The sequence below is a fragment of the Aristolochia californica genome, unplaced genomic scaffold (genome assembly GCF_029961685.1).
Source record: "Aristolochia californica isolate CCGP_79_NKW_82.1479 unplaced genomic scaffold, dmAriCali1.0.hap1 SCAF_10, whole genome shotgun sequence".
Taxonomy (NCBI): domain Eukaryota; kingdom Viridiplantae; phylum Streptophyta; class Magnoliopsida; order Piperales; family Aristolochiaceae; genus Aristolochia; species Aristolochia californica.
Genome location: NW_027181771.1, coordinates 1,749,057 through 1,768,465, shown reverse-complemented (window position 1 = coordinate 1,768,465; position 19,409 = coordinate 1,749,057). Strand labels below are relative to the sequence as shown.

General features: G+C 38.4%; 3 protein-coding genes across 3 annotated transcripts; 2 read left to right on the top strand and 1 right to left on the bottom strand.

The window, feature by feature from the left end:
- Positions 1-30: 30 nt before the first annotated feature.
- Positions 31-725, bottom strand: LOC137942723 (uncharacterized). The gene has a single exon (XM_068788461.1). The coding sequence runs from the start codon at positions 553-555 to the stop codon at positions 271-273; it is 285 nt and encodes a 94-aa protein (XP_068644562.1). The 5' UTR covers positions 556-725; the 3' UTR covers positions 31-270.
- Positions 726-4,781: 4,056 nt separating this feature from the next.
- LOC137940164 (microtubule-associated protein 70-5-like) lies at positions 4,782-8,977 on the top strand. Its single transcript, XM_068785100.1, has 10 exons — positions 4,782-5,345; positions 5,733-5,818; positions 6,140-6,205; positions 6,304-6,474; positions 6,548-6,718; positions 6,802-6,957; positions 7,054-7,200; positions 7,587-7,658; positions 7,758-8,363; positions 8,427-8,977. Exons 1-10 carry the CDS (start codon positions 5,258-5,260, stop codon positions 8,601-8,603), a joined length of 1,740 nt encoding a protein of 579 aa, XP_068641201.1. The 5' UTR covers positions 4,782-5,257; the 3' UTR covers positions 8,604-8,977.
- A 983-nt stretch (positions 8,978-9,960) lies between these two features.
- Positions 9,961-19,407, top strand: LOC137942436 (cysteine synthase 2). Its single transcript, XM_068788073.1, has 6 exons — positions 9,961-10,179; positions 10,377-10,451; positions 17,210-17,353; positions 17,892-18,260; positions 18,644-18,879; positions 19,008-19,407. The coding sequence occupies exons 1-6, from the start codon at positions 9,961-9,963 to the stop codon at positions 19,228-19,230; spliced, it is 1,266 nt and encodes a 421-aa protein (XP_068644174.1). The 3' UTR covers positions 19,231-19,407.
- The last annotated feature ends 2 nt before the right edge of the window (positions 19,408-19,409 follow it).

Below are 19,409 nucleotides of genomic sequence, written 5' to 3'. Positions count from 1 at the left end.
GGCTTACGTGGACAAGTAAAACAACAGAGATGAAGAAGCCTATGCGTATTAAGCACCACGCGCATCACAGCAAAAACATGGGAAAAAAACAGTAACGGATATGTTGGTCATTAACATTATTCGGCTGTCCAAATTTACAACCATGTCATCATCATCATCATCGTTGTCTTTGCACAGTGAAGGAAAGGGAACAGAGGGAATCATAGAGACGACGAGAGTGACAAGATCGGAGGGAGAGACGCAACATTTAACGTATCTTAAACCCTCGAATCACTCCAATATCTGGGTCCCCTCCGGCACAGCGTCCTCCGGCTTTCCTGCAACGTAATCCAACAGCTCCCCCCCGGCGTCCCCCGAAGACTCCACCGGCGTCACCCGCCCGAAAAACACCACCGCCGCCAGAAACAGCGCCGTGGAGAGCAGGAGCGGCCAGAAGTAGGTCACGACGGTCAGGAAGTTGGGGGCAACGTAGTAGAGGGAAAGCACCAGCGAGACCACCGCCGACGCCGCCAGGACATGGAATTTGAACTTGAGCAGCTTCTCCACAGCCTCCATCGCCGCCGACGCTCCACCGAACCAGACACGATCGCGACAGCAGACAAAGAGGTAAACCCGAAAAGGGGAGTTTCAGATGGAGGAGGAGAAAGGGGGAGGAAGAAGGAAAGAAAGGAAGAGAGATTATTGGAGGTTATCTCTGTCTGCAAAGATTCTCTGCGGGGAAATGTTTGTTTTCGGATTTAGCTCCGTGTGCACTAAAACGCGTCTTCATATTTACCAGGCCTTACAATTTCCCCAAAACGCCCCCTGCGTTATTTTTTATTTTCCGGATTTGACCCTCCTTGATCTTTCTCTGACTGGCAAGACCGTGTTGTTGGTGGACCAATGACGGGATGACACGTGGTAGATAATTTTGTGGGAAAGGGGATGTACTAACCTTGTGCCCTAGGGTTTATTAAATGTCCCAAGTGTCCTACCATGAAATAAAATACAAAGAGAAGGGCATGTTAGTCATTTGAAGGGGAAAGAATGACGTGTCGGCGATTCCTTTAATCGAAAGCTTAAAGGGAGAGGAAGTCACATGGGGAGGTAATCAGCTGGCCGAGGCAAGGAATTGGAATAAGAATAAGGTTTCTCCTATTCTCTACTATCAGGTGGGACCCGCTGTACCTTAGGTTTCAGAGTCAGGTCAAGGAAAGGGATAAAGATTCATACTTCCAAGCTGGGGGTAGATCTCACAACTCGAATTGGCTTGGGATTTCTCGGTTAATTCAATTTGTGGCCGCCCCTATGCGTGAGGGTACGTACCCTATGTCGATATCATACAAGAGGGGTATCTAACCAGGACCTATAAAGTCTTTTTTTAATATAAAATAATAAATAATTGGACGTGTGATGAATAAAATTAGTAGAATAATTAGAATAATCATATCTAATTGTATAGAGCTGGGTTTGGGCTTGATAGTTAAGTTGTGGGTGGCTTCATGGGCTTCAAAATGAAATTTGTTTATTATACCTTTTAAGTTAGATTTATATGATGTATTTTTTTTAAATATAACTAAATGGATAATTAATTCGCATCCTTAGTAATTTTTAAAAAAAAATTAAAATTTTCCTTTTAAAATTATATTTTATGTTTATTTTTTTAGTTTGGGTAGAAAGACATGTGTGAACATAGTTTAGGTTCTATTCAAGTCTAAAGTGTTCATACAAAGTTTCACCCATTTATGAATTAGATCATAGTTGACTCGTTTATTACTTGGGCTAGGTTCGGATCATTTGGTTCTGTTACGGTCCCGGATCTCACATAGTGATTCGTAGGGGAAAAAGAGGAAGAGGAGTAGAAAACCAAGCTCGAAGGGGATAGGTTCATTGAGGACACACACCTTAGAGCTCGTTGCGGAAAACTCCAAATCACTTGTTTAACCTAAAATCAAGACTTCCTTTTCCATTCCACTTTCCCCCCTAAGTAGGGTTGGCGTCAACACCAGTTCAAGATAAAAGATTACAATGATGCCCTTACGACATATTAACTCTTCAATTGAAATAAAAATGAAGTAAAAGCAAATTGTAAGAAAGGCAACTAACTAAATAATTAAATGACTCAGCCACAACGCCATTGAATGACTCGACCGACTATTGAGTTCATAACAGGTTCATATTGATTTGTGCCACTTCTAAATGTTGATGAAGTAAAAAAAAAAAAAAACTAGTTAGGAGCTTCACTCTATTTTTTTAAATATCAAACAAATACATAAAAAAACTCCAAAGTTGATAGAATACGATACCCTTATACCTATCCTAAGGGTTGGCAATTTTAGTTTTCGTCTGAAAATTCTATCAGCTTGTTTATAAACGGATATGGAATAAAAATTCTAAGATTATAGATTTATCTGTATACTATTTATTAAATGAAATACGTATAAGTTGAGGTCATTTAGGATTCGGTTACTTTTCTCTCTTCTCTCTTGGACGAAAGGTAATGTAAGTGGAGGAGCGGGTCTAAGTCAAGAGGTGAAGTTGCCTAAGATTAAATATTGAACTTGCTTAATTTTGATGATAACAAACACAATATGTCATTTGGATTATAACGGTTTAATTTTGATAATTTTTAAATATTTTTCCTGATTAAAAATCTAAAGATTATTATTAGGGCTTTTGCATGTCTCATACCTTACCTTACTTCTCATGCAACATCTCTTTACTATTTATTTACTACTAGCTTTTACTCTAAGATATGAGGACTTAATAGTGCAGCCAAAAACAGTGCTAGCTTTTTAATTAAGCTAAAGCTCCTGCCAAAGCTGCAAATCTCTCAAACAGAATTCCATATGCTGTGATCAGTACCCAGTCGAAGTCTCAACTTTACTCCCCCCTCTGGTTGGTTTGAGTCATTCAAAAGATTCCCATCAGAAGTTTCTTTGATTAAGACTATATTTAATGCTTATGTTGCACTAATGCCTCATTTAATTGCATAATTGTGTCATTCCCATGTCATTAATTATAAAAGAAAATGACTCATCAACAACTCATTTTAAATTACTTTCATGGCTTCTTCTTCTTCTTCTTCTTGCCAAATTATCGGTCTCTCACCTAACTTACTGCACCAATTTTAGGTACTGTATTACTCATATTGAATCATGGAACGGTACGGCTCTTTTGGGATTTTAAGGAATTGTAATTGTGTTTGCCTACCAGAAACAAATGATCTAGGAGTTTTTATCAAATTGATTACACCGCAAAATGTTTCAATTCAATGCCGTGAATAATATTGTCCCCACTGCCCTTTTGCTTTTCAGCCCTGTGAGTGCATTTGTTGTTGGAATACTTCACAAAACTAGCTTTTTGCTTTCAGCTCTCTGAATCTATTTGTTGTTGGAATGCTTTTTGTGATGTCATGGAGCCTTATGTGGTCGGGTTGTTGGAGTCTTGTCTTTGTCACCACCTCCACCTACTGTTTGTCAAAATTCTCAACAGAGACTTAAGGCTAAGTGTCAAGGGGAGCACAGCCTGGGGTCTTACATATTTCTTATGCCTGGCATTCTTCAAAGGTAAGATGGGGACCTCTTTTGTTTTCTTGTTTGTTCTTTCAAGCCACTTCAGCATTCTCCTCATTGATATACCCACAAAACTCCTCTCTTCTTGTTTTCTCTTTTCCCAGTCTTTGGAACTGGATGGTGTGCATGATTGGCTCTCATAAAGAAGCATTGATTGAGGAGGGATTCTTGTTTAAGCAATAGGAAGAGCCAAGCAAGAGTTTCAATGGTGATTTTGACAACTCCAGTTGGAGGACAATTGATCATATGCATTATTGTTCTAATTGTTGTTGAAGAAACTTTATTGAAAGCAGGGTTAAGCAGTGAATACAAAACCAGATAGATTTGGTCTTATCCTGGAAATGTTTCCCATCAACTACACTAATATAATTGCTGGCATCCCAGACATTTTTTTCCATTCTCTTCTAAAAAAATTGCTAGGGCAGCTCGTCTTCTACCCTTTTTTAGGGTAAAAGATTTCCCATTTATCAGTTGTTTTTGTTTTCTATCAAAGAGGGGTTTGGTTGTGGCTTGTTTTTTTAGTTGCAGCTTTTTAAATGAAGACCCTTTAGTTTATAGTCATTTATATGTGCATAGAACTACCAGCTTGAACCTGATTTAGAGTTTGTTGGTGAAATCAAACCCTGTTTTCTCTTATTTATATAAACTACATAGCATTAATTATTACTCCACCCAGTCCTGGTCCATAAGTAGCTCCATTTTTTTCACTGAGGTTTCTTGAACTGTGCTCGGCAAGAAAAGGAATCAGGTTCACCCATTTACAAATGGACAACACGGCTTGAGCTCACTGAGACAGCTCAGAAAACCTCCCATTTTTTTTACCCTCTAGCTAAATGAAACCGCTCCTTAAAAGAGTGTTTAAAGCCTATTTGAATTGTTTTCTGAAATCACTTTTTGCCTACATAACCAGAAGTTAAAAAAAAAAAAAAAAAAAAAACAGAATGCATATTTGAATAATTGTAGAAAGTCAAGCAGAACTCAAAAGCTTTTTGCTTCTAAGAAAGAACATAGAAACAAGATAAATCAATAAAAAATAACCTAAATCTTTGCTAGCTATTTTCTTTTAACTACATGATTTTTTTTAACATAAGATTGAGAAGACCCTAACACTCATTTTGCATCTGGGTTGTCCACCTGCCAAATCCGAATCATGGGTGCCAAATCAGTTGGGTTTTTGATCTTCTGCTAGTAACCAATTTCGAAGCTCCTTCATTGTCTGGTTGCACTTGCCGGTCTCATTTCAAGTCTTTCAACAAGCCACCACCTGAGGTTGACTCTGGGTCTCCCTGGCGCTGTAAGGGAAAGCTTCCAGCCATGTCCCCGTTCTTTAACTATATTTTTAAAATAATGAAAAGCGACAATCTGCAAAGACCGTTGTAAATGGGGTGGGGAGTCTCATCCGGGTATAAGGTTCTGCTTTTTGATCTTCGATAGAAGTGGTTGAAATTGATGCAGTTAACAGGAATATTAGCTGTTGCTGTCAAAAGAGCCGGCTAAGCCGGCTGATTTGTGCTCTCGGGTTACTTCTCAGCAAGGGAAGCGTATACCTCTCTTTTAAGGTCAATTTCCTCAGAAAATGGATTCTTCCCCACAAGACCCATACCTTAAATTGGTTGGAACTCCGGAGTTTTGGTTGTCTGGTTTGTTTACTCGGGGCAGAGAAACAGTTGGTTGTTTGCTCGGGACAGTGAAGAGTAACAGATATGGAAGAATTCGGAGGGGACACGATGCAGTTTGCTCCCTCAGACTCTGTTCTGATAGAGTTCAACAGGTTGCAGAATCAGCTCAAGGGTATATTGCATGCTCGATTTCTCCATTTTTATGGTTTCTACTTTTCTTTCTTAGTGTATTTCTTTAAATGAAATTACCGTTTTCCAAAATTTGATGATTAGTTAAGCAATTTATCTTTCTGGGAATTTGCTTCCGTCTTCAGTTCTCTCAGATTTCAGGGCAGTGAAAAGGAAATGAAGAGGAAATCTATTCATCTTTAAGATATTCATCTTATTAAAGTACAACTGTGATCACAACAATTCGAAAAGAAAATACAACTGTAAATATGACATTTGGTTTCCTCCCTAAATTTCAGAATCATCTAAAAAAAATATGCTACTGTTAGTAATTGACAGATTTGTTTTGTTTACTCATTTGTGTTCCTCTTTGGTTTACCTCTTCGCTCAGACAAGGATAGGGAGCTTGGAGTTGCCCATGCAGAAATAAAAGCATTAAAAGTTATGGAACTTCTCAAAGATAAGGCACTGAAAGAGGTACTGATACACATGTAATTGATTTCTCCCAAATGAAGAGAGACAGAGTGCACATTCTTTTGTCCAAACATATCATATGCTAGCTATCTTGTTCATGATTTTGCCTAATCATCAATCTATAGTAGGAACCAGCCATACTTGTTTCATTGATGAAGTTTTGGGACCTTGGCTAGTTCATGGGAAGACCCTTCAATTTCTTAATGGAATTTCTTTCTATAGCCCCACATGTCCAGCGCTTTTGTCTTTTTTTTAGGAGCAGTTTCTATACAAACTCTTCAGTTGCCAAAATCCACTAAATTTTGCATTGTCCTATTTCTGCAGTTCACTGATGAACTCAAAAAACTTGATGAGAAGCTGCAATCAACTGAAAATCTTCTTGAACAAAAGGTAACTCTTGATAATATTCTGCTCTTTCCCTAGCAGATTGCCCCCTTTAATTACTTACACATTACTTACTTCAATAGCCCAATTTCATTGAACTGCAGAATCTTGAAGTAAAAAAATTAATCAATGAGAAGAAGGACGCACTCGCTGCTCAATTTTCAGCTGAAGCAGCTCTCAGAAGAATCCATGCTACTCAGAAGGATGAAGATTCTTTACCACTTGAAGCTGTTATTGCACCGCTTGAGGCTGATATTAGAATGTACAAGAATGAGGTACTGATATAGTAGCCTTCAAAAGCAAAACTATTTTAAACTCCTTAACTTGTAAGCTCTTATTTTCTTGTAGATTGCCATGCTACTTGAGGATAATAAAGCTTTGGAACGTCTTACCAAGTCAAAAGAAGCTGCGCTAGTTGAAGCAGAAAAAATCTTGAAATGTGCTATGGAAAGGGCTTTGATAGTTGAAGAAATTCAAAATCAGAACTTTGAGCTAAAAAGACAAATAGAAATTTTCCAGGTGGTGGCATCCCCCACTGCTTAAATTTGATGGTGATTTTCATTTTACTGCAGCAAGCACTTATCTTTTTCATAAATTTGCAGGAAGAAAATAAAATTCTTGATAAAACTAACCGTCAAAAGGTTCTTGAGGTTGAGAAGCTTAGTCAAACTATTGAAGAACTTGAGGAATCTATTCTGGCTGGTGCTGCTGCAGCTAATGCTGTCCGGGATTACCAACGTCAGATAACTGAATTGAATGTAAAGCTGTTTTGTTAGCTAAATGCTTAGCATTACATTTTTTAATATCAAGGAGAGAGTGACATATTCTAACCATAATCATGCTGGATCATTCAGGAAGAAAAGAGAACTCGCGAGAGGGAGCTAGCCAGAGTCAAAGTGTCGGCAAATCGAGTGGCTACTGTTGTGGCAAATGGGTGGAAGGATGACAATGAGAAAGTCATGCCTGTAAAACAATGGCTTGAAGAACGCAAATTCATTCAGGTTCTTTTTTTTTTTTTTTTGACAAGTTTTAAGAGCCTTTCTTTGTTTTCTCCATGTATGAGTTTTTATAAAATACACTGAATGCTCAAATATCCCTTGATTTGCTCATATGATGGTTGTTCACTCTTTGACTAAGAAATCTTTTGCTTCCATCTAACAGACAAAACTTTGGAATGATTTTTTCAGTCTAAATTAACAAATATCATGATTATGGTAACATCAGTACATGAAAACAGAGATAAATGCATACTACATTACTTTTAAGTTGACTGACCACTGAATCAGATGATATAAATTGCAGATTGTTCAGATCCAAAATTTAATTTTTGGAAATGGTTCAAATGTATCTCAGCTTATTATGTCTTGACAAAGTTAAATTCCTTTAGGGTGAGATACAGCGGTTAAAGGACAAGCTCACTGTGTCAGAGAGAACAGCAAAGGCTGAAGCACAGCTCAAAGTAAGAGAATAACTGTACATTGAGCCAGTAATACGTATTCTTCTTCTAAAGTAGCCAAATTTTGAATTTTTCACTCATGTAAATTCATTTGCACGTCAGGATAAACTAAGACTGAGGTTGAAAACATTAGAGGAAGGATTAAAGCATGTGGCGAGTTTCTCAAGCAATCCCATCTCTTCTTTTAGATCACGTGAAACTGGAAAACCCGAGCATGTCTTGGGATTCTTATCAAATAATGTCGGATCCGGGAAAAGGTCAACATCTCAACCACGAGTATCACTTAGTAAAACTTCTGTACTGCAGCAGCCAAATGTGGGAGTTGAAACCGCTGATTCCACTGGACAATTTAAACGACTGAGTAGCGTCAAGACAAAGTATGGTACTGGAGAAAATATGATTAAAAATAACTTATGGGCTTCCAGAAGTAAATTCATGGATGATGGTGGAAAGGAGAACACAGAAACTGATGCAAATATTTATGCAAATTTTGATAGTTTTAGTCCTCAGGAGATGCCAATGTCAGATGAAACCAGAGTCAATGTTGTTAGTGAAGTGGACATCCAGAATAAGAGCAACATTGATAGCAGAAATGAAGATCTTGTGTCGGGTTTCCTGTATGACAGGCTACAGAGGGAACTTATTAGTTTAAGAAAATTCTGTCAGGGGACAGATGGAATTTTGAATGCCAAAGAAGATGAACTCAAGGTATATGATCTCTCTCTCTCTCTCTCTCTCTCCCTCCCCACTAATGCACACAATATTTTGTAGATGCTCCAAAGGAAGGTTGATGGACTGACAAAGGCTATAGAAATTGAGGCCAAGAAGATGAAGAGAGAAGCAGCAGTTAGAGAAAAGGATGCATTATTGGCTAAATCCGAAGATAATAAACAGAAAAACAGGAATACAAATGTGTCAAAAAGGCCTCTGGAAGGTTCAGCTCGATGAATATTAGAGTCCTCTGAAGTTAGATGCCTTTAATTTTGGATCTTTATCGACTTTGAAGGTTAGAGAAATATTAAGCAATTTCTGAAACATCGAGGACTTGGGAGCTGCAATTTGGGTCTTCCATTAATCTGTCACAACCCTGTGAGTTTTCCCCTTCTGTATTTATCTGGAAATTGTTAGTACAGCTATGAAATAAACTAAGTGTTTCTTTTGAAGCTCGTAGAACAACTGATGGATGTGATTCTGGATAGTTTAAAGAAAAACCGTTGTTCCAAAATGTGTGAAGATCACTTAATTTATATCCACTTTGAGATTCAGTCACTGGTCTTGGAGGTGAAAGTGAAGGTTTCTGTAAGATAGGAATTGTAAATAAATCTCTGCACAATTTGTGACACCATTGTAAAGCGCTTACCTGTAAAGAAGCCCTCCAAATTGTAAATGACATGCAAACTCCTCTGCAGTAAACTAGTCACCCCCTTTCATTAACAAGCCCTCCAACTGCTGTCTGGTTAATACAACTCTAACCTGCTCCCCGCAGCCAACCTTCCCGGCCTTCCGCTGCGACAATGGAGGACTGCAAACCTCACTGGAAACCAACTGCATAAGTGACGTCGAGCATGGTGCACCAGGTTGTAGCGTTTGCTGGTGCAGGAGGTGACTTGCTCCACTGTTGAAGAAGCCATGAACTCTTCTTGTCCGTCATTGAAGACCAACCACTCACAGGAGATCAATGCAGATGCCCATGGTGGAGAGAGAGATCACGGGGGAGTGGGGGCTGGGAGTTTTTATATGAATGGGGGAAGTGGAAGCATCTGACCAGTGCATGCATGTTGAGAGGCTTTACATGGTTTGATGCTTTGGTGGTTTGTGTCGTATCGGTAGAATCGGCGATATGACGGATCCAAATGATATACTAATGATTGCATGTCCGATACTGTCTAATTTCTAATAATAGTTAATTAAATTCGATTTTAGACTTTTGGTATTTGAAATTTGGAGAAGAAAAACAAAAGAAATTAATTAAAAAATGTTTAACGACACAAAAAATTGTATAAGTAGTAAATAATTAAATATATTGATTTTTAACAATAAAAATAATATATAATATATTTTTATCATATTAAATATATAAACTTTTAAAATATACTGTATAAGTAGAGCCTGCAGATGGGTATGGCGTATGGGCATAGACCCCTGTACTGAAGGGGCAACCCGTCCCTAAAATTTAGGTCAGCTCTGGTCTGATCGGGTCGGGTTTTCGCCGTTTAAACTCAACCCGTGCCCACCCACCCCTTCACCGACTCAATCGAGTTTATAAGTTCGATCGCAGTTGCCCAGATAGTCCGAGTTAGCAGCAATGGCGCCAGTGAAGGCAGCTGGAGCTGTAGCTGTAGCTGCTGCCGCTCTTTCCCTGGCATTGCTTTCCTATTTCGTCAGCGGATTTATCAGGAAGCCTTCGTGTGGGGCGTATCAGAAGGCCGTTCGTAAAGCAAGAGGAAAGAGGGGCGTTGTTGGTGCCATTGGAAATACTCCTCTTATCAAAATCAATAGTCTTTCGGAAGCCACGGGATGTGAAGTAGGGCCCTTTCTATCCTTTTTTCTCGTGCTTTTTTTCCGGCGTCATGGGTTTTCTTTCCTTTCTCTTAGAAGTTTTTTGATTCCTTTTTGTTCGTATTTATTTAACTGAAGATGGACTTCTGAATTTATACTTTTTAGTACCTTTTCCTTTTTGTTCAATTGTTTATTGATGGATTTCTATTTTTCCTCATTCAGATTTTGGCAAAGTGCGAGTTCATGAATCCTGGGGGAAGTGTTAAGGATAGGGTGGCGGTTAAAATTATTGAAGAGGTAAAGTACCTGAATTGATTTCTTATTTTATTTTTTATAAGAAATTGGTTTGTGCTTATTTAATGCTTATTTTGGGCTTAGATGTGTTGGAGTACAGAACATGAACTCTTAAACTTGTGATTGTATGAGTAGTTGAAGTTGTTAAAGCCACTATTTGGAAAAAAAAGTAGTTAAAGCCACTATTTGGAAAAAAAAGTAGTTAAAGCCACTTAGAAGATATTCTGTTTCACTTTGTGGATCCATCTAGATTCAAATAATGCCGTTATCAATATTGGCACCTTTCAGTTCTTTTTTATCCATTGTGTATTTCTGTTGCTGCTTATAAAATAACTTGCAGTATTACAGAAGAATACTAGTGGTTATCCCTTTTTCTTTTTACAAATGTAAGTGGCAATCCCATCAAATGTCTCTTCTCAAGATCTTTGGAGAACAAGTTTGATCTCTAAGGACATGTTTGTAAAAACAGGAGAAAGATATTTTTCGAAATTTTGATTCAATTGAATCAGACGATGTATATTTATACAATTGTTTTTACAAATCTTAGGACTGTAATTACTACAATCATGCATCTACAATCACACGTTTTCATTACCATAAAATCTAATCTAGAGGAAGACAAATGCCCCAATTGGCGATGCCACAAAACAGTGGAGGAGGTGACTTGAAGGCTAGATGAACGACAAGAAGTGGTTGTTGCAGATGGAGTTTGAAATTTTGGCTTCTTTGATGCTAATGCAACCAAGTAATAAAGTCCGTCTCGTTGTTCACCCAAACCAATTGTTGCCTTCATCATCAAATCCTGCAAAATACACCAGTGAGTATAAAAGGTTATTGAACAATTGAGATATTTGGTAACTCGACTCACATGCATTAAATCCACCTTAAAAGATGGCAGTAATAGCGGAATTCAAAGGTAAATCCCCAATGGAAGTAATCGGAGCATGTTCTCCACTTGGCATAGTAACTAGTGGCAAAAAGGTGTTGTTATTGCTGTTGACCAGTAAAGTTGGAGATGAAAAAATATGGTCTGTTGCACCACTGTCAATAATTAATTGATGGAGTCGCAACAATGTTTGTAACAAACCTGAGGAAGCAGTAGCAACATTAGCTTTAGGATTTCCGAATTGTGTTGTCCCTTTTCATTGTATGATAGATAAGATTTATTGGATTTGCAAATCAGAGAATCCATTTGTTATCGATGACACTTCCTACATTATTTGACCCTCCTTGACATTGTTGACGGAAGACTGAAGACTTTTGTTGTGTTTGGAATGTGTACCTCCTTGATTAGGCCTGTTTGATGCATGTTTAGGGTGTTCTGGTGGGTACCCATTCAGCTTCTAGCATGTTTCTCGAACATGGTGGTCACGGTCACAATAAGAGCAGTGCAAAGATTTTCGATTAGAAGTGTTAGAACGAGAAGAACCTTGTCCACATCGAACAACTAGAGCCACCGGTTAGGTCCTTTGAACAACCATGGCTGAGTTTGTCGTCATTTCATGTGCAGTCCCTAGACTTCGCTATTTCTCTTCTTGGACAATGGAATAGTAGGCTTTGTTTGCCAACATTAGATAGTGGATTCATCAATGGAATTTGCCCCCGAATAGTGAATAGTGGCTTATTTCTTCCCTCTCGAAAATTTTGCTAGCCTTTCCTTGTCGTTCGCTGTAGGCCACTGGTTTCTCTCACTCTGCTCGAAAGCGAGAGGCGAAGGGAAACGCGATTTAAAGCACCAAGCTAGGTGTGCTGCATTGATTTAAATCAGCACGTTCCTAGACTCGGCCGAGTCGAGCCAACCGAGCCAGACCAGCTCAGTCCACTCATCTGTTGCCTAGCTGCCTTCTTTTTTTTTCACTGAGTTAACTTGGATCGTGTCAACTCAAACCCGTTTTTTTCTGGCTTCCTGCATTGTTTGGAAGCATGTGCTGTTCGGGGAAGATTATTTTGGGCCTTCTATTTATCGTCGTTTCTCATCGTTATGACGAACTAGCAATCTTCGAATGGAGGTAAACTTGATGTTGCCCATCCATATTTTATGCACCATTCTAATCATCCAAGACTCATGCTCGTTTTCAAACTTCTCAATGGGGATAATTATTTGATATGGTGTAGAACCATAACGATTTCTTTGAATGCCAAATCCAAGTTAGGTTTCATAGATGGACCACCACAATGCCATCTGCCACAACCAAACCAGACGAATATTCTTCATGGAGAAAATGCAACGATATGATCCTCTCTTGGATTCTCAAATCACTCACACCAGATATTGCATACAGTGTCATTTTTTTTACCACCACCCAGGAGGTATGGGAAGACCTTCGGGATCCTTTTTTTCTAAAAGCAATGCCCCTCGTATTTTTTCAGATTGAGAGGGACATTGCTAGTCTTGCTCAAGATCAAATGACTGTTGCGGCTTACTACTCAAAGCTCAAAAGATTATGGGATGAATTAGGATCCTATAATGAAATTGTTTGCTCTTGTGGGACAAACCATAAGAGATGCAGATTGATGCAATTTCTATTGGGACTCAATGAGTCTTATAGTGCAATTCAGGGGCAAATTTTATTGATGAATCCACTATCTAATGTTGGCAAAGTTTACTCTTCCATTGTCCAAGAAGAGGAGCAGCGAAGTCTGGGGACTGCACGTAAAACGGCGGAGAACTCAACCATGGTTGTTTAAAGTACCGAATTGGTGGCTCTATCTATTTGACGTGGACAAGGTTCTTCTCATTCCAACACTTCTAATTGAAAACCTTTGCTTTGCTCTTATTGTGACCGTGACCACCTTGTTCAAGAAACATGATGGAAGGTCAATGGGTACCCACCAGAACACCCTAAACATGCATCAAACAGGCCTAATCAAGGAGGTACTCATTCCAAACACAACAAAAATCATCATTCTTTCGTCAACAATGTCAAGGAGGGTCAAATAATTCAAGAAGTGTCGTCAGAAACAAATGGGCTCTCTGATTTACGAATCCAGCAAATCTTATCTATTATACAAGGAAAAGGGACAACACAATCCGGCAATCCTAAAGCTAATGTTACTGCTGCTTCAGGTTTATTACAAACATTGTTGCGACTCCATCAAATAATTATCGACAGTGGTGCAACAAACCATATTTTTTCATCTCCAACTTTACTTGTCAACAGCAGTAACAACAACCTTTTGCCACCAGTTGCTATGCCAAGTGGAGAATACGATCCGATTACTTCCATTGGGGATTTATCTTTGAATTCCGCTATTACTTTAAAAAATGTGTTTGATGTGCCATATTTAAGGTGGATTTAATGTTTGTGAGTCGAGTTAACCAAAGATCTCAATTGTTCAATAAACTTTTATCCTCACTGGTATATTTTGCAGGATTTGATGACGAAGACGATGATTGGTTTGGGTGAACAATGAGACGGACTTTATTATTTGGTTGCATTAGCATTCGAGAAACCAAAATCTCAAACTCCATCTGCATCAACCACTTCTTGTCGTTCATCCAACCTTCATGTCACCTCCTCCACTGTTTTGTGGCATCACCGATTGGGGCATTTGTCTTCCTCTAGATTAGATTTTATGGGAAGACATTTGTTAAATTTTCCTTTTCAGTCTAATAATGCTTGTGATGTTTGTGCATTTGCAAAACAAAGTCGACTTCCATTTTCTATTAGTTCAATTTTGTTTGTTAGACTGTTTGAATTAATTTATTGTGACATTTGGGGCCTTTATAAAACTTTCTCCCTTTATAGTGCGAAATATTTGTTGACTATTGTGGATGATTATTCTAGATTCACATGGGTATTTTTTATATATCACAAAAGTGACTCAACATCTATTTGTTATTTTTTTCTTATTTGTCTAAACACAAGTCCATGTTTCAATAGCAAACATTTGGGTTGATAATGGTGGACAATTCTTCTCTATGGGAGAATTTTTTAAACAAAAAGGGACCATTTATCAACGTTCTGGTGTCTATACTCCCCAACAAAATGGGGTTGTAGAGCACAAGCACCGCTATATTCTTGAGTCAACTCAAGCATTTCGTTTTCAAGCCCACTTTCCTTTACATTTTTTGGCAGAATGTGTTTCAACTGTTGTTCATATAATTAATCGCCTGCCCACACCACTCCTGTTTAGCCAAACTTATTTTGAACGACTTTATGCCAAACTTCCTTCTTATTCTCATCTTCGAGTATTTGGGTGTCTTGCATATGTGTCCCTCATAAATTTGCCCCTCGAGCCAAACGTTGTGTTTTTCTTGGCTATCCAGTTGGTCAGAAAGCCTATAAATTATATAATCTCGCCAATCATCAAATGTTCACTAGTTGTGATGTTGTTTTTCATGAAACTATTTTTCCTTATGAGTTCCATCTACTTCCTCAAATTCAGCCCCAGTGATTCCTCTTTTTATTACTTGATCGTTCTCCACTAGTACAACAACTCTTACCACTAACTCCAGTTTCTCCTCAACCAGCATCTGCCAATCCTCCTCCCGAACCAATTTTTTCATTCTCAACGACCTCATAATCCTCCCACTGTTTTACGTGACGTTGTCTGCAACCAAGTGACATCGCTTAACCATTTGTCGCCTTTTTCATCAAGTCCACAAAAAGGTACACGTTATTCCCTAAGCAATTTTGTCTCTTATCATCGCTATTCACCACGGCATTGCTCCTTTATTGTTGTTGTCAATCAAGATATTGAGCCTACATCTTATACCGAAGTAGCTCCTCATTCCCATTGGCAAGAAGCAATGCAATCTGAATTGGCTGCTTTAGAAGCCTCACTTCTATTCCCTCACTTCTCTTGGTCCTGGTAAGAAGCCTATTGGTTGTCGTTGGGTTTATAAAATCAAACGACAGTCGGATGGTACCATTGAGTGTTTCAAAGCTCGTTTGGTTGTGAAAAGTTACACACAACTGGATTACCATGATACTTTTTCTCCCATTGCTAAAATAGTTACTATTCGTTGTTTATTAGCTTTAGCCGCTACCCAGAATTGGTCTCTTCACCAACTAGATGTCAACAATGTTTTTTCTTCATGGTGATCTCCATGAAGAAATTTATGTCTCCACCTCCTGGTCTTCAGCAATAGGGGGAGAATCTCATATGTCGCCTTCACAAGTCGTTATATTGCCTAAAACAAGTTTCCCGACAATGGTTTGCCAAGTTCTTTATAGCTATCCAAGTTGTTGGATTTGTTCAATCCAAATAATCCAAAGCAGATTACTCATTATTCACATGGCGGAAAGGTAAATCTTTTACATCTATGTTGATATATATTGATGACATCCTTATTACAGACAATGAAGTCAATGCTATATTAGCTCTGAAGAAATTTTGCATTGTCATTTTCAGATAAATCTGGGCATCGAAGTTTCTCGGTCAAAAAAGGAGATTCCATCTCGCAATGAAAATATACTTTGGAAATTTTAACAGATGGTGGATTTTTGGGTGATAAACCTGTGAACTTTCCCATGGAGCAAAACGTAAAGCTTTCAGATTCAGGCAAATTGCTTAAAGACCCATCTCAATATAGGCGACTTGTTGGACGCCTAATTTATTTGACTATTACCTGGCCATATATCACATATTCGGTCCATGTGTTTAAGTAGATTTATGCATGCACCACACAAACCACACATGGAAGCTGTCTTGTGTGTATTGCGCTATTTGAAAAGCAGCCCGGGACAATGTTTCTTTTTTCCTTCTCAGATTGATTTATCCTTGTGGACTTTTTTCAATTCGGATTGGGCTGGTTGTCCAATATCTTGTTGATCCAATATGGGTTATTGTGTTTTTTTGGGATCTTCTCTTATTTTCTGGCAGACGAAGAGGTAGAAAACCGTATCGCTCTCCTCAGCAGAAGCTGAATATAGAGCCATGATAGGTACATGCTGTGAATTATCCTGGCTACACTCATTATTGACAGAGTTGAGAATATTACATTCAAAGCCAGCATTGCTGTATTGTAATAACACTGCCTTACATATAGCAGCTAATCCCGTTTTCCATGAAGAACCAGACATATAGAGATGGATTGTCATTTTATTCGTGACAAAATACAAGGTGGTTTGGTTGTAACCAAATATGTTGCTTCAACAAATTCGCTTGCCGATGTGTTCATGGGGAAAAAAGTTTTCTCAACTATGATATGCAAGTTAGGAATTCTTGACATTCATTCTTCACGCAGTATTGGACTTTCAAATATGAAATTAACACATTAGGGAGGCTTCTAATTAGGATATATCCAATTCCATAATAAAATGCCCCAGTGAAGAAGAAATGGGCAAATATTGATATGGATGATAGTTTGAAGGTTCAACGTTCATAGTTACACTTCCAAGAGGAATGGATATCTTAACTTTTTCCCTCTTCATTCCTCTTTTTGAAATATTATAATATGCCTCATCTCTTTTCAGTTGCATTGGGGACTGAAACCTACACTTTGTTGAGGTTTTTCATGAGTTTCATCTTTTGTTAAGAAATATCGGAGGTTTTGATTGTTGAGTATTCAACCATCTTTCCATTGTACACTCTTAATGTTTCTTATACCTAAAGCTTGTTCTCTTTTTCCTTTGTCATCATCTATTTAAATAAGGGAAAGGCATGTTTTGGTGGATGCTCATGCGTACATTTTTTAATGCCTATATGGATATGTGTGCATGCGGTTTTTTTATTATGTCAAGAAGAGTGTAATTTATAGATTTATGACTGTTCCACTTTCCATTTTTAGTCTTCCAACCTGTGACCCTATATAGGCTTTGGAATCTGGTAAGCTTGCTCAAGGTGGTGTTGTGACTGAGGGAAGTGCTGGCAGTACTGCAATTAGTCTAGCAACAGTAGCTCCTGCTTATGGGTGTAAGTGCCACGTGGTGATCCCTGATGATGCTGCCATTGAGAAGGTATATCTTTGACTTTTGATACACCTTTAGAAGTTTAACGGGAATCTATTGGTACCAAATTGTTTAAGAAGTTGTGTAATGTCTCAAAGAAACTCTGATCAAGAACAAATACTGCACGACTGACAAAACTTTGTCCATATCATGTCCTCCTTTCCTTATATGGATTGCATAAGATTTCACCAAATTGGTGGAGATGAATTTCAATCTTACTCAGCAGAGTTGACTGTTTGAATTCTTTAAGGTCAACACACCTTTTTTCTTGACAAAAAAATGCATTTATTTTTGCTAGTTAGATGAACTTTTCTTGCTCTCCTTCTTTGTTTTAGCCAAAAATTACTTGGTGTCTGAGCAAAGTAGATCCAATTTGGCAAATGCATTAAGTCCAAACTTAGTCAAACCAGGAAACCGCTTACTCATCTTACATTCTGTTGAAAAGATGGAACATCTTACAGGAAAACTCATTTGTTCATTTCTCACTAATAAATGAAGTTGTTGTTTTCTTCTTGCACTTTGTGATTCTGCACTCCTTTTTTCTCAGTCTCAAATACTTGAAGCTCTCGGAGCAACTGTAGAAAGAGTAAGACCTGTGTCAATCACACACAGAGACCACTTTGTAAATATTGCAAGAAGAAGGGCATCAGAGGCAACTGGATTGGCAGCAAGAGAAAGCTCAACAAGAAGCCATCATGTTAATGGCAAATTGCAGAATGGAGAGCTACCATCTGTTTTTCCTGCTGGTTGCAAAGGTGGATTTTTTGCTGATCAGTTTGAAAATCTCGCAAACTTTCGGGCTCACTACGAGGGCACTGGTCCTGAAATATGGGAACAAACTGGTGGGAATTTGCATGCTTTTGTAGCAGCTGCAGGTACAGGTGGCACTGTTGCTGGAGTTTCAAAGTTTCTTCAGGTACATCTGACATACTTCCGCAATTATTTTGCATTCCCATGGGTACTCTTGAGCCATTTGTGTTCCATGTATGAGCAACAGGTCTATAAATAGAATAATGTTACCCTCAAGAGTGTCACCCGTTGGACAGCCATCTGATTTTCGATGTCACATGGTGCCTTGATTTTATGGATAGGATTGACAAATCAAAATTCCCCCTGCAGCACCTACATATAAGTTTAATCTTATTCATATATCAGCTCAAAAGAATTGAAAAAACCCTGAGAATCCATACAACCTTATAAACTGTACCGGTTTTTTTTATCCCACTTCTTTCTACTGTTTTGTTGGTATAATTTGAATTTCCCCGTCTGATATAAAATGTCCTATTTTCACACGAACAGGAAAAGAACCCTAACATCAAGTCTTTCTTGATTGATCCTCCTGGCTCTGGTCTTTTTAATAAGGTGACAAGAGGAGTAATGTATACACGAGAAGAGGCTGAGGGTCGAAGGCTAAAAAACCCTTTTGATACTATAACTGAAGGAATTGGAATTAACAGGATGACCAATAACTTTTGGATAGCAAAGTTGGATGGAGCTTTTAAAGGTTCAGATATGGAGGCTGTTGAAATGTCTAGGTTTGTACCTCGGTTGAACCCTAGTCCTACCTACTTGTATACTGTTAAAACAGCTTTACATGCTTTCCTCCTTACTCCTAAACTTATTATTAATTTCTTCTGAGAAACTGATCCAAAATTTTATTCAGGTTTCTTCTGAAAAATGATGGACTTTTCGTTGGGAGTTCGTCAGCCATGAACTGTGTGGGAGCTCTGCGGGCTGCACAGTTACTTGGTCCAGGGCACACAATTGTGACAATTCTATGTGATAATGGCATTAGGCATTTGAGTAAATTCCATAATCCCCAATATCTGGCTGATCATGGGTTGACACCAACTGCTACAGGTTTGGAGTTCATGGGTATCGCATAAAGATGTTGCTTCAGTCTAAGAGTTTACCATTGAAGCTTAATATGTTTTAGTTGATTTAATTCAAAAGTATTTAACTGAATTATGTGGTTGTCAGTTTTATTTTCTTACTGTTTTGGTTGTCACTGACCATTTACAATCGGGTGTTGAGTCCATCTCTCGTAGAAACAACAGAAAGCAAC

Coding starts and splice junctions, on each gene's coding strand:
- LOC137942723 (XM_068788461.1), bottom strand. CDS start 555: ATGGAGGCTGTGGAGAAGCTGCTCAAGTTCAAATTCCATGTCCTGGCG.
- LOC137940164 (XM_068785100.1), top strand. CDS start 5,258: ATGGAAGAATTCGGAGGGGACACGATGCAGTTTGCTCCCTCAGACTCT. Junction 6,475..6,547: donor TTAGAATGTACAAGAATGAG/GTACTGATATAG, acceptor ATTTTCTTGTAG/ATTGCCATGCTACTTGAGGA. Junction 6,719..6,801: donor GACAAATAGAAATTTTCCAG/GTGGTGGCATCC, acceptor ATAAATTTGCAG/GAAGAAAATAAAATTCTTGA.
- LOC137942436 (XM_068788073.1), top strand. CDS start 9,961: ATGGCGCCAGTGAAGGCAGCTGGAGCTGTAGCTGTAGCTGCTGCCGCT. Junction 10,180..10,376: donor CGGAAGCCACGGGATGTGAA/GTAGGGCCCTTT, acceptor TTCCTCATTCAG/ATTTTGGCAAAGTGCGAGTT. Junction 18,880..19,007: donor GAGGCTGTTGAAATGTCTAG/GTTTGTACCTCG, acceptor AATTTTATTCAG/GTTTCTTCTGAAAAATGATG.